Source organism: Heteronotia binoei, chromosome 20 (genome assembly GCF_032191835.1).
Source record: "Heteronotia binoei isolate CCM8104 ecotype False Entrance Well chromosome 20, APGP_CSIRO_Hbin_v1, whole genome shotgun sequence".
Classification (NCBI taxonomy): Eukaryota; Metazoa; Chordata; class Lepidosauria; order Squamata; family Gekkonidae; genus Heteronotia; species Heteronotia binoei.
In genome coordinates this window covers 10,433,362-10,445,655 of record NC_083242.1, presented here as the reverse complement: position 1 = coordinate 10,445,655, position 12,294 = coordinate 10,433,362, and the positions used below count along the sequence as shown (strand labels likewise).

At 48.5% G+C, this 12,294-nt stretch overlaps 1 protein-coding gene across 2 annotated transcripts in view; it reads left to right on the top strand.

Annotated features, from left to right (window-relative positions):
* The window catches only part of LFNG (LFNG O-fucosylpeptide 3-beta-N-acetylglucosaminyltransferase), a 139,506-nt gene that overhangs the window by 34,988 nt on the left and 92,224 nt on the right, over nucleotides 1-12,294 (top strand). Inside the window, exons 3-8 of one of the 2 annotated variants that reach the window (XR_009556494.1) lie at nucleotides 1,803-1,902; nucleotides 3,470-3,623; nucleotides 4,647-4,732; nucleotides 5,348-5,513; nucleotides 8,340-8,425; nucleotides 9,062-9,202. Coding sequence is in view for 1 of the 2 variants with exons in the window: in XM_060260489.1 (XP_060116472.1) it covers nucleotides 1,803-1,902; nucleotides 3,470-3,623; nucleotides 4,647-4,732; nucleotides 5,348-5,513; nucleotides 8,340-8,425; nucleotides 9,062-9,128 (659 nt within the window). In the remaining variant the exon portion in view is untranslated. Of the gene's footprint in view, nucleotides 1-1,802; nucleotides 1,903-3,469; nucleotides 3,624-4,646; nucleotides 4,733-5,347; nucleotides 5,514-8,339; nucleotides 8,426-9,061; nucleotides 9,525-12,294 lie in introns of those variants that run through there. The other variant, XM_060260489.1, reaches the window with a different exon arrangement.

The following is a 12,294-nucleotide window of genomic DNA, read 5'->3' as shown; positions in this document are numbered from 1 at the left end:
GGATCAGCATCTGGAGCAGAGGTCCATCAGTGGCTATTAGTCACAGCATACTGTTGGAACTCTGTCTGGGGCAGTGATGCTCTGTATTCTTGGGGCTTGGGAGGGGTAACAGTGGGAGGGCTTCTAGTGTCCTGATGGACCTCCTGATGGCACCTGGGTTTTTTTGGCCACTGTGTGACACAGAGTGTTGGATTGGATGGGCCATTGGGCTGATCCAACATGGCTTCTCTTATGTTCTTATGTGACACAGAGTGTTGGACTGGAGGGGCCACTGGCCTGATCCAACATGGCTTATGTTCTTACCTCCAGGGTCATCTAGTCCAACCCCCTGCACAATACAGGAAAGTCACAAATACCTCCCCCCCCCCCCCACACACACACACACCTCCAGTGACCACTGCTCCATGCCCAGAAGATGGCAGAAACCTCCAGGATCCCTGGTCTGGAGAAAAATTGCTGCCTGACCCCAAAGTGGCAGCAGCATTTCTCTGGGCATGTAAGAAAGGGCCATGAGAACTAGGACCTGATGCAATCCTTCTTGCCCTCCTGCTCATGAACTTTCCCCATGAATCCTAAACTTTGTTTTGGATTGCAACTGGAAAAGCAATCCTGGGTGTGTTGGGCTGCTGTGGCAAAAATTAAACCCAAAAATCCAGCTGCATTCAAAAGACTTAGCGTTTCTCTCACCATGGCTTGCTCCTAATCTTACTTTGTCAAAGTCAATGTTGAAATAAAATGTTGAAATAAAAGCCAGCCATATTTCAGGTGCCGCTGGATTTATTTTAGCAGACCAACATGACTTCCCTACTAGCGAGCATCCAAAATAAATGGAGGCACATTGGAGTGTAGCCCGCATTTTATTCCAGCGCAATCTGTTGTATCATAGGACGATTTTTCTTCTTGATGCACCAGGGCAGGGGTGGCTAAACTTGCTTGACAGGAGAGCCACACAGAATAAACATCAGATGTTCGAGAGCCGGAAGAGGGAGGGAGGGAGGGAGGAAGGAAGGAAGGAAGAAAGGAAGGAAGGAAGGGGGGGGAGGGAGGTGGAACGAAAGCAGCTTTAACTTTAAATGCATTTTCCAAGCTGCTAGCTGGCTTGGCTTGGAGAAGTGATTCAAAGAGACAAAGGCCTTCTCCAAGCCGGCTGGCGGGCTGGTAGGGGCTTCAAGAGCCACACGATATGTGTGAAAGAACCCCACATGTGGCTCCCAAGCCACAGTTTGGCCACCCCTGCACTAGGGGAAGGCATTTGATGTAGGAGGCAAGAAAAGAAAGGAATGGCTGGACCCACGGGGCCGTGAAATGCAGGATACAGAAAGATCATGGGGTGAGAGATGCTGCTCCCAGAATCCTTTCCGACTTCCAGAATGATGCTGGGGTAGTCACCCTCGTGTCTCTTGGAAAATTGCTGTGGATTCTGGGATGGCGCATGTCGAGCCACGAATGCTCTGAATGGGATTGGAGGTGGTCATGGAAAATGTGGTCCAGTCGCAGCCGACTTACGGTGTCCCCCCTCGGGTCTTCAAGGCAAGAGGTGTTCAGAGGTGGTTTGCCATGCCTGCCTCGGCAAAGCAGCCCCAGACTTCCTTGGCAGTCTCTCCTCCCAAGTCCTAACCAAGGCCGAATCTTCTTAGCTTCCCAGAACTGGCCTGCTTCACGCCATTCAAGGTTGCCCAAACATTAGGACCAGGGAAGGGTGCCTAAGGTGGTTGCCACTCAGTGGGACGTTCGATGAATTCCAAGCTGGGTAGAAGTTTGCAGAGGTGACCGTCCCCGTCTGTCTTTTCCCCTCCCTCTAGGGAACGTCATCAACACCAACTGTTCATCCGCTCACAGCCGACAAGCTCTGTCCTGCAAGATGGCGGTCGAATACGACAAGTTCATCGAATCGGGGAGGAAGTAAGTGCGGGCAGGGGGAGACGTGGTTTGCAAACTGGCCTGACTCTCAGTTGCAGAGAATCTGTTTTACAGTTACTAGTGACTAGTCCAAAGGATCAGATTGTGTGCAACGATCCCTCTTAAGCTGCAGAGTCTTGTGAGCAAAAATTCTACTTTGTGAGCGACTGGCATTAAAGTCGTGAGCGACTGCATCAATTACTGCGCTGTGGAGTCCTCCTTCTTGAGCTACGGCAAAAATATGTGAGCTGGAGGCTAAAAACCTGTGAGCTAGCTCACACCAGCTCAGCTTAGAGGGGACACTAGTCATGTGACTACTACCAGTCAGAGCTGCCAAGACTGACCCTGAGAGATGGAAGCTTTCAGTAGAAGAAGATGATATTGGATTTATATCCCACCCTCCACTCCGAAGAGTCTCAGAGCGGCTCACAATCTCCTTTCCCTTCCTCCCCCACAACAGACACCCTGTGAGGTAGATGAAGATATTGGATTTATATCTCGCCCTCCACTCCGAAGAGTCTCAGAGCAGCTCACAGTCTTCTTTCCCTTCCTCCCCCACAACAGACACCCTGTGAGAGCGTGAGTCTAGATCCACCTTAAAGACTAACAAAACTGGAGGCAGGGGGTGGGCTTTTGTGAGTCACTGCTCACTTATTTAGATCCCTTTCCTTATCAGAGCTTTGCTCATGGAAGGAAAAGCGGTTTCATCCCCTTGTGCGTGCTCACTGCAGACCCACAACCTGTAGGGCTAGTCCTCTCTGTGGGTCCCATGACCCAGAGAATGATCCTTCTGTGGCTCAGAAGGGGGGGGGCAGCAGGGAATGCTGGGAAAACTCCATGGGCAGTGCCCCAGAATCCTTGGTTCCGTGTACCCTTGTGCACAGAGAGCATTTTCAGCCTTCTCAAACGTATCACCGGGGCTTTTTTTGTAGCAGGAATTCCTTTGCATATTACGCTATGCCCCCTTGATGTAGCCAATCCTCTCAGAGCTTGCAGGGCTCTTCTTACAGGGCCTGCTGAAAGCTATTGGAGGATGGGCTACATTGGGTTGTGTGGCCTAATATGCAAAGGAGTTCTTGCTACAAACCCCACCCCCACCCCGTGTGTCACACATTTTAAACACCCCTGGATGTTTAAAGGCCAGTCCATTGCAAGTGGGAAGGCTTCCCATGACGGACACAACCTCTAGGCAGTGTTCCCTCTAAGCTGAGTTAGTGTGAGCTGGCGCACAGATTTTTAGCCTCCAGCTCACACATTTTTGTCTTAGCTCACAACTTTAATGCCAGTAGCTTACAGCTTTAATACTAGCAGCTCATGAAGTAGAATTTTTGCTCACAAGACTCTGCCGCTTAGAGGGAACATTGCCTCCAGGAGATGGAAACTCACCTCTTTCCCTGTCTTGTTCTGCATTACAATGGCAAACTTGGCATCTGAACTCCTGTTGGATGCAGTTCCAACACGGGCCCGGAAGTGGAGCATTCTAGCTAGTGAAAAGGATTGTGCGAAAATAGAAGGTGTGTTCACTTGTGCTGGTTCTAACCCGGTCCCTCGTTCACCGCTGTTCCTCTAGGTGGTTTTGCCATGTGGATGACGATAACTACGTGAACGTGCGGACACTGGTCAAGCTGCTCTCCAGTTACCCGCACACACAAGACATCTACATTGGGAAGCCAAGTCTGGACAAGCCCATCGAGGCGAGCGAGAGGATCAGTGAGAACAAGATGGTAAGAGAGCCAGGGGTGCCTGAGCCCAGACTGAATGGCTGATTTATGTGACTGATCTCTAGAAGTCTTTGGCCCGAAGCGCCGTTTGAGTTGAATGTGGGGAATGTTCTCACGGTAGCGATTAACCTGGATGGATTCGTTCACACCGACAAGTTTGTTGCTTGTGGTCAGCCAGTAGCAAACTTGGCACAAGAACCTGTCTGACACTGTATGGTGGATGCAGCCGCAAAATGGCTGCTGCAGGAGCCAGCCACAAACCGGTTGCCTCAGCTGCCCCTTAAATCTCACCGTGCAGGTCTTTGCGCTGTGGCAGCAGCTGTTGCCCAAGCTGTGTTTTTAAAAATCTGCACAGCCAATCAGAAGGCTTGAGAGGCAAAATCCTCATGTGTCCCCGCCCACTTCCTAAAAATACTTGGTGGGCACCAGGAAAACTGTTGGTGGGTCCCAGCGGAGAGCAGGTTGGGGACTCTTGTGCTACAAACTTCAATATAACGTAGAAACTGGAAATAGGAGGAAATGGAGGAGAAGTCCCCAATGATGAGAGAACGTGGTGTCTCTTGGCATTGCTTAGGAAAGGAAGGGGATGATGACAGGCTAATATCTAGATCAGGGTGGCCAAACTTGGTTAACATAAGAGCCACATAGAATAAATGTCAGATGTTTGAGAGCAGGAACGCAGGCAGGCAGGCAGATGGGGAAGGGAGAGGTGGACAGAAAGCAACTTGGTCTATATAGTCCGCCTTTCTCAGTGGGACTTGTCAAGGCCAATTACATAGGGTAAACCAAATAAACTGAAGAGTATGTTAAATGGGCGATCCGTACAAAACCTAATCGGAAGGGTTGGCTGAGAGGATACCATACTTTTCAAAGGGAATGTGAGGAAACTCTCGGTCTCCATTCCTCGGCAACCGAGTTGGGTCTGGTGATCCCTCCACACCATGGAGACCGTCTGAAAGGTTGGTGTTGCAGAGAGAGCGGCTGAGATTAGCTTTTATGAACCTGTTCTCTTTTCTTCCTCCCCAGCATCCGGTCAGCTTCTGGTTCGCAACGGGCGGAGCCGGTTTCTGCATTAGCCGAGGACTAGCGCTGAAGATGAGTCCCTGGGCCAGGTAAAGAGTCTGGCGCTCGGTCTCCAGGCTGTCGGGCTAATGTGTGGGATAGCCGTTAAGTCGAGCTAGGATTTTGGGAGACCCCGGTTTCGAATGCCCGTTCTTCCATGGAAGCTCGCCGGGTGACCATGGGCTAGTCACACCCACTTGGCCGACACTACCTCACAGGGTTGTTGTGGGGATAAAGCAGAGGAGGGGAAAACAACATTGTGAGATGCTGGGGAGGGGAGCGGGAGCAGTAAGATCTAAATTTGGCGAGAGCCAGTTTGGTGACCTTGGGCCAGACACAGTTCTCTCAGAGCTGTTCTCTCAAAGAACAGTTCTCTCAGAGCTCTCTCAGCCCCACCAACCTCACAGGGTGTCTGTTGTGGGGAGAGGAAGGGAAGGAGATCGTAAGCCACTCTTGAGTTAAGAGTGACATATAAATCCAGTTCTTCTTCCCTCTCCTCCTCGTCTTCTGTAAAAGGTCTTCGCCAATCTTAATTCCAACCTGTTTCCTTCCTAGAAGCCAAATGTTTGGGAAATAACTTACACTGCTGTATCTCGCTTAGAGCAGAATTACCCCTCGGCTATTTCCCCACACCTCTTAACTCTCCTTCTCCATTCCCCTCACAGTGGCGGTCACTTTATGAGCACAGCGGAGAAGATCCGCTTGCCGGACGACTGCACCATCGGCTACATCATCGAGTTCGTGCTGGGGGTGAAACTCATCCGGAGCAACCTCTTCCATTCTCACCTGGAGAACCTCCATCAGGTGCCGAAGTCGGAGATTCATAATCAGGTATTTTCTGGAGCTCTCCCTGAGGGGTCATGGGTTCAAGAGCCAGCGTGGTGTAGAGGCTGAAGTGTTGGGCTAGGAGCTGGGAGATTCAGGTTCGAATCCTCCCCCTGCCACAGAGACTTGGGGCCAACTGCGCACCCTCGGCTTAACCTGCCTCACAGGGTTGGAGTGAGGATAAAATGGAGGATTGGAGAAGACGACGACATTGGATTTATATTCCGCCCTCCACTCAAGAGTCTCAGTGGCTCACAATCTTCTTTACCTTCCTCCCCCACAACAGACACCCTGTGAGGTGGGTGGGGCTGGAGAGGGCTCTCACAACAGCTGCCCTTTCAAGGACAACCTCTGCCAGAGCTATGGCTGACCCAGGGCCATTCCAGCAGGTGCAAGTGGAGGAGTGGGGAATCAAACCCAGTTCTCCCAGATAAGAGTCCGCACACTTCACCACTACACCAAACTGGCTCTCGTCAGTATGTCATAGGAGAATGACATAATCCACTTTAGGTCTCCATTAAGGAGAAAGGCTGCGTATAAATAAAGTAAATAAAGAACTATTTTGTAAGGAAGACCCAGGAACATCAGTTCTTGTTTGTTGCAAATATTGCTTTAAGATCCAGTAAGACTGACTCATCATTCAGAAATGCTCTCTGTTTCAAGCAGGGCTTTTTTCTTGTAGCACACCCTCCCCCCCCCCCCCCCGGGTGTAGCCAATCCTCCAAGAGCTTCCAGGGCTTTTAGTAAAGGGCCTACTGTGAGCTCCAGGAGGATTTGGCTGCATTAGGGATGTGGCCTAATATGCAAAGGAGTTCCTGCTGCAGAAAGAAGCCCTGGTTTCAAGTGATAGGGTCAGGTAGATTCTTCCCCCTCTTTGGGCAGTATACAGAGAAGGACTGGGTACGTTTACCCCACAAACAATTCCAGAGAAGTAGCACAGCGTTAGTCTCTAAAACTGGAAAGAAAGGGAAAAGGCAGGTGCAAGGTGGAAATATTTCTTAAGAGCTTTATAGATCCTTATGCATTTTGGTTTTAAGTGTCTTCGGAGGATCTTCTACAGGGTTTTTTTCCCCCAAATTCTACCTTGAGCACGGAGACAATTCTGTCTTACCCACTTCGTTGCTGATGGTGGAATTTGGAAAATAAAAGCCTATAGAAAATCCTCGGAGGAAGTTTAACAGCGAAATGTTGCGCTTTGCACGTGCTTTTTTTGCTCCCCACTACCACCACTTACTGGTGTGGACAGTTGTTTCTCCAGCCTCTAAAACTGCCATGGGGCTCCTAACAAAAGTACATACCAGCATTAACTCTCCAGAATTATTCATTTTCTGAGTTCATATTGAAGCTGTCAGCATAGGTGCAGTTGGCAACATGGTTTTAATCAGACTGGGGTGCACTTTCCAGTGACAAAACACATCAAAAACACATCAGAAAATACAAAATCGTAAGAGATTTAAATTAAAAATACAATAATAATAATAATAAATTTTTATTTATATCCCGCCCTCCCCACCGTGGCAGGCTCAGGGCGGCTTACAGGACATAGTATAGACCATGTTATAACAGTAAAAACAAGATAATACAGTTAAAATACGATTCATAGTTAAATATATTAAATAAATAATCTAAAACCAGTATAACTTAATGGTGCCACAATCTCAATATGTGCAAAGATGGCTTGATGTTACTACCAGGTTCTATTTTAGAAAGCTAGTTGGAAGAGGGCGGTTTTGCAAGCCCTACGGAACTGATTGAAATCCCGTAGGGCCCGCACCTCCTCCGGTAGCTGGTTCCACCACTGGGGTGCCTGTATCGAGAAGGCCTGCTCTCTAGGGGTGCGGTCACACGTACCATTAGTGACGACACAGCTCCGTCTGGCTGACGGATTAAATGTGTTCGTTCAGACATGCACATCTGGCAATCAAGCGTCATCCGGGGTCATTCCGACTTGCTGCGGATCAGTGCTGCGTTAAATTGACAGCACATAAAGTCCGGCCCTTTTTCAAAACAGTGGCACAAGATCGGCTTTTTGTTGTTTGGACAGCTCACGCACGATACTGCCTCTCACCTTTTTTTTTAAAGAAAGCCCCAGCAGACATGCGCATTGCCAGATCATCCGGAAATCTGAGGTGACGCTTCTGCTTCTCCAATCAACACAGGATCGGAGGGGGGGGGGGCGGAAACGTTATCCCACTATTCAGAACAGGAAAAAATTCTTTTTTTTTTTTTCCAATGTGGAGGATTTCAAGATATCATTGTCACTGCCAATTTCTAGGAAAATAATTCCTGGCAGTTCCGTGGTTTGGATCGGCAACGTTAATTCTGGAAACTTTCGCCCTTCCCCCCTGCCTCTGAAGAAAGTTTTGATTTCCCAGCTCCAAACAGTTGGGCACATGTTCACTGGACTCCCTCCCCTCCCAGAAATCACCATCTGATTACGCATGCTCCAAGAAATGAGCGTGATAGTATTGGATGTCTGATCGCGCACAACAGAATGAATCGCATTCTTGGATGCTCGTCTGAACTGCCCTCCATCGAATCAATATTCAGCAGTTCAGATTTGAGCGCCACACACACGCTTTTAATGGTACGTGTGACCGCACCCTAGTTGTTTTTAATTTGGCCTCCTTTGGCCCAGGGATTTCCAGAAGATTTCGTGAACTAGATCGCAGTGCTCTCTGGGGAACATATGGGGAGAGGCGCTCCCCGAGGTAGGCAGGTCCTCGGCCATATAGGGCCGTTCATAAGAAGAACGTCAACAAGGGATCTGGGGAAGCAGCCGTCGGCCTCGATAACTCAAAACCATTGGGGCTTTTTTGTTTTGTTGTACAGGTGACCTTGAGTTACGGAATGTTTGAAAACAAGAGGAACTTAATCCACATGAAAGGCGCTTTCTCTGTCGAGGAGGATCCGTCCAGGTGAGCCTCATGTTTCCCGACAGGCAAAAGTTGTACCAGAAAGCTTTTCTCTGTGTTGGCAGGGGTCGCTTCATCCTTCCATCCAGTTATGTAGGGATTTTGGAGAGCTGTTGACAGGCAAAGTTCTTTCTATCACTCCTACAATCCTGTTCTAAACAATGGTAGACAGCAAGGGGTCGAACCCGGGAAGTCTTATACGCAGAGCATTTTTATTGATTTACTTCATTTGTAGTCTGTCTTTTGTGCTGAGGTTCAAGGCAGGTTACAACACTGTAGAACAATGCAATACAATGTTATATAATGAGACCAGCAAACAATAAAAATAAAACAGGATTATAGAAACAGAAAGCAGTGCACTGAACACAAGATAATTTGCCCCCTTCTGCCTGAAAAGCTTAAAGCTGGTTTCTGGAAGAGACTAGAATTGGGGTCTCTAACCTTTTGGATCCACAAAATGGCTGCTCCAGAAGGTGGCGCCAGCTGCAAAATGGCTGCCACAACCTTTGGAATTCTGACACGGGTGGGGGGCACAATGGCTGCCGCAGTCTAGCTCGTTCTGTGCTCATTATCTGGGCTTTCAATCATCTTGGGTGTGGTGCTGCTGACCTAAACAACTTCTTTTCTTTTGCTTTGCAGGTTCCGTTCCGTCCACTGCATGCTGTATCCCGACACCCCTTGGTGTCCCCTGAACGTCGCTTACTGAAAGACAAGACGTCATCCCCACCTTTCTCAAAACTCGTCCCGAGTTCCCCCCGGTATCCGAAGGGCTCGTGGGACCTGTGTGTGCGCATGTTTGTGTGTGTGTGTGTGTGGGCGTGTTCCCTTTGCTGCAAAGCGATTGGCTGTTAATTACTGTGGTTAATTCACAGTGTGCATATGTTTATAGGCTGCCGTGCGGCCCCTTTCTGACCCCCCCTCGCCCGGCCGCCCTCTGGGCAAGCTGAGCTAGTGGATATTCTCGGTGCCCCTGCCCTTTCTGATAGGGCAGGGGTTAGGTAGGTGGGAAGCAATTGCGCTTCATCCCAAGCAGTCTTTGGCAAGAGATTCTGACTAGGGGTGCAGTGATATCCCCCTCCCCAACAACCAGCTTGGATACTTCGGAATATTGTTTTAAAGAATGGCAGTGACTGTGCTTTCTTTGCCCCCCCCCCCTGCTAGGGTGAAGCGAAGAAAATGGGGGGGGTACAAATATGGCCCAAAGGAAGCTCTTTTGACTTCAGTAACATCGTGTGCTTGATGCTGCAGTTCTGAGCAGAGCTCCTTTCTAATGTTATGTAGACTGCAAATCTCAGAATCGATTGGACAGAAGGGTGCTCCGAACCCTTGGCTGGGTCATGCCTCAAACCAGGGGTCCCCGGCCTTTTCCCAGTCTACAGGCACCTCTGGAATTCTGACATGCAGAGCTTTTTTTGCAGCAGGATCTCCTTTGCATATTAGGCCACACACCCCTGATGGAGTCAATCCTCCTGGAGCTTACAATAGGCCCTGTACTAAGAGCCCTGGAAGCTCTTGTAGGATTGGCTACAGCAGATGGGTGTGGCCTAATAGGCAAAGGAGTTCCTGCTACAAAGAAAGCCTTGCTGGCGTGGTGTGGTGGGCAGCCCCCAAATGAATGCTACAGTGTTACCTTCACACAATGAAGATCCTTGTCCTGTGGTGGAGGTAGCTGTTCCCATAGTAATTTTTTTTTTTAAAAAAATCTGCATAGTCATTCAAATTTCCAGAGACCAATCAGAAGCCTTCCTAGGCAAGTGCCCCACCCATTTTCTAAAAAAACAGCAGACATTGGGAAAGGTGTCGAGCGGGCATTGTGGTGCCCGTTGGCACCACGTTGGAGACCCCTGCCTCAAATCTTTTGCCCTGCCTTTCATCCCACCCAATTTTTCTTCAATCGAATCTGCACAACTTCTAGGAACGCTTCTAGGAGCACCTTTCCTCATTCCTTCCCACCTGCTAGGCCCCGGCGAAGTTTGCAAATGAAGGTTTACGTGCTCAAAGGTTGTTGTCATTTCCGATTGTCTATTTTGTTTGTTTTTCAAAAAGAAAAGAAAAGGATTCTTACCCTGTCCCTTTCTAACTATCTGGGGTCCTGAAGGACTCTTTTTGTAACAATTAAGACAAGTTGCATTTTGAGCTGGTCTCTGGGACTCTTCGCTCTCTCGGTTGCATTGAAGGGGAAACGGATGCTATCCTAAGGAAGGCCAAAACTGGATGCAGGCTGTGGTGTTTCCCTGCCTCTTTGCAGTTAGAGTCACACAATCTGAAATACAAGGTATTTCTCAAAATGATCAGGCATCTTTGTTCAACGGATGCTATCCCAGCAGGGAAGGTTGCATCCAGTAAATACATACCAAATGGAAAATTTGTCATTGGTCAAAACAAAATTGGCTGCAGCAGTAGGCAGAAAAAAAATGTAGGAAACCATGTGCAAGGTGAAATAATATTTATTTCCAGGGGTTTTTTTGTAGCAGAACTCCTTTGCCTATTATGCCACACACCCCTGATGGAGCCAATCCTCCAAGAGCTTACAGGGCTCTTAGTCCAAGGCCTACTGTAAGCTCCAGGAGGACTGGCTACATCAGGGGTGTGTGGCCTAACATGCAAAGGGGTTCCTGCTACCAAAAAAAGCCCTGTTTTTCATTTGCCTCTTCAGGGGATCTAGTATAAGATAAAATTACAATTCAATTAATTACATTTTTATATAGCATTCAAAAATCAAACCTAATATTCGTTACGACTGTTTTTATGTATCATGCTCAGCTTTGTAATTATGAAAATTGTCGTGTAAGTAATGTGAGGTTTTGATTGTTGAATGCTATATCGTTTTTAAAAAGAAGCAAATCGCAAAAGGCATAGGGACCTACAAGAACTTAAATGTTAATTGGGTCTTCCTTCAATGCGAAATCTCTCTGCCTGCTCATCACTTCTACCAGGCCGTCATTCTCCAAGCTAACAACGTGCTATAGGGGGGTCACGGTCTGCTTTGCCCCCTTGAACGGCTCCCGCACTCCAGAACGTTAAGTTTCTGCACATGGGCGTTACGCATGCATTCCCGGGTGCATGAAACAAACCTTCTGTTTTTTTGGACGCAGCGCACTTGTGTGGCAGACTGTGCGTTCTCTTAAGCTCCCCCCCGATTGTAAACCTGGTTCCACGTCCTCTGGATCAGAGACAGAGTTCAGCCTGAGGAGTTGGATCCATAAGCTTGGGGGGGGGGGGGAGCCCCAGGGTAGACTTCATCTAGGTCAGCAGAGATTTCTGAATGGAAGTTAAAAATGTTTTCTTTCCCCACCGCTGAACGATGGGTCTGTTCTCTCAGTCTGCCAATACAGAGCAGGGCTTTTTTTCATAGCAGGAACTCCTTTGCCTATTAGGCCACACCGCCCTGATGTAGCCACTCCTCGCAGGGCTCTTCTTACAGGGCCTACTGTAAGCTCCAGGAGGACTGGCTACATTGGGGGGTGTGGCCTAATAGGCAAAGGAGTTCCTGCTACAAAGAAAAGCCCTGATACAGAGTAAACGTTCATCATAGTTTGTGGCATCCGTTGCAAAGGAGACGGCTACTGAGTCATCGTCTTGGCCATGAAACCATCCAGCAAACGGGATGGGGTCAAGGGCATCAAACGGGCAGAGAAAGAGAGAGAGAGAGATTGGAAGAGTTCCATTCCAAATGCAAAAATGGCCCATAATGGGCGGTAGTTGTAAATATCTCTTATTTCAGCAGTATTATTTACTGTGTCTTGTTTAAAATGGAGACTTTTGTGTAGCTTTGTATTAAAAAAAACCCTGTGGATGTTTTGTTTGTTTTACATGTTTTTCCTCTTCTGTGGATCAGAAAGGAGGAAAAAATGCCGGCTTCTGTAAAAAAT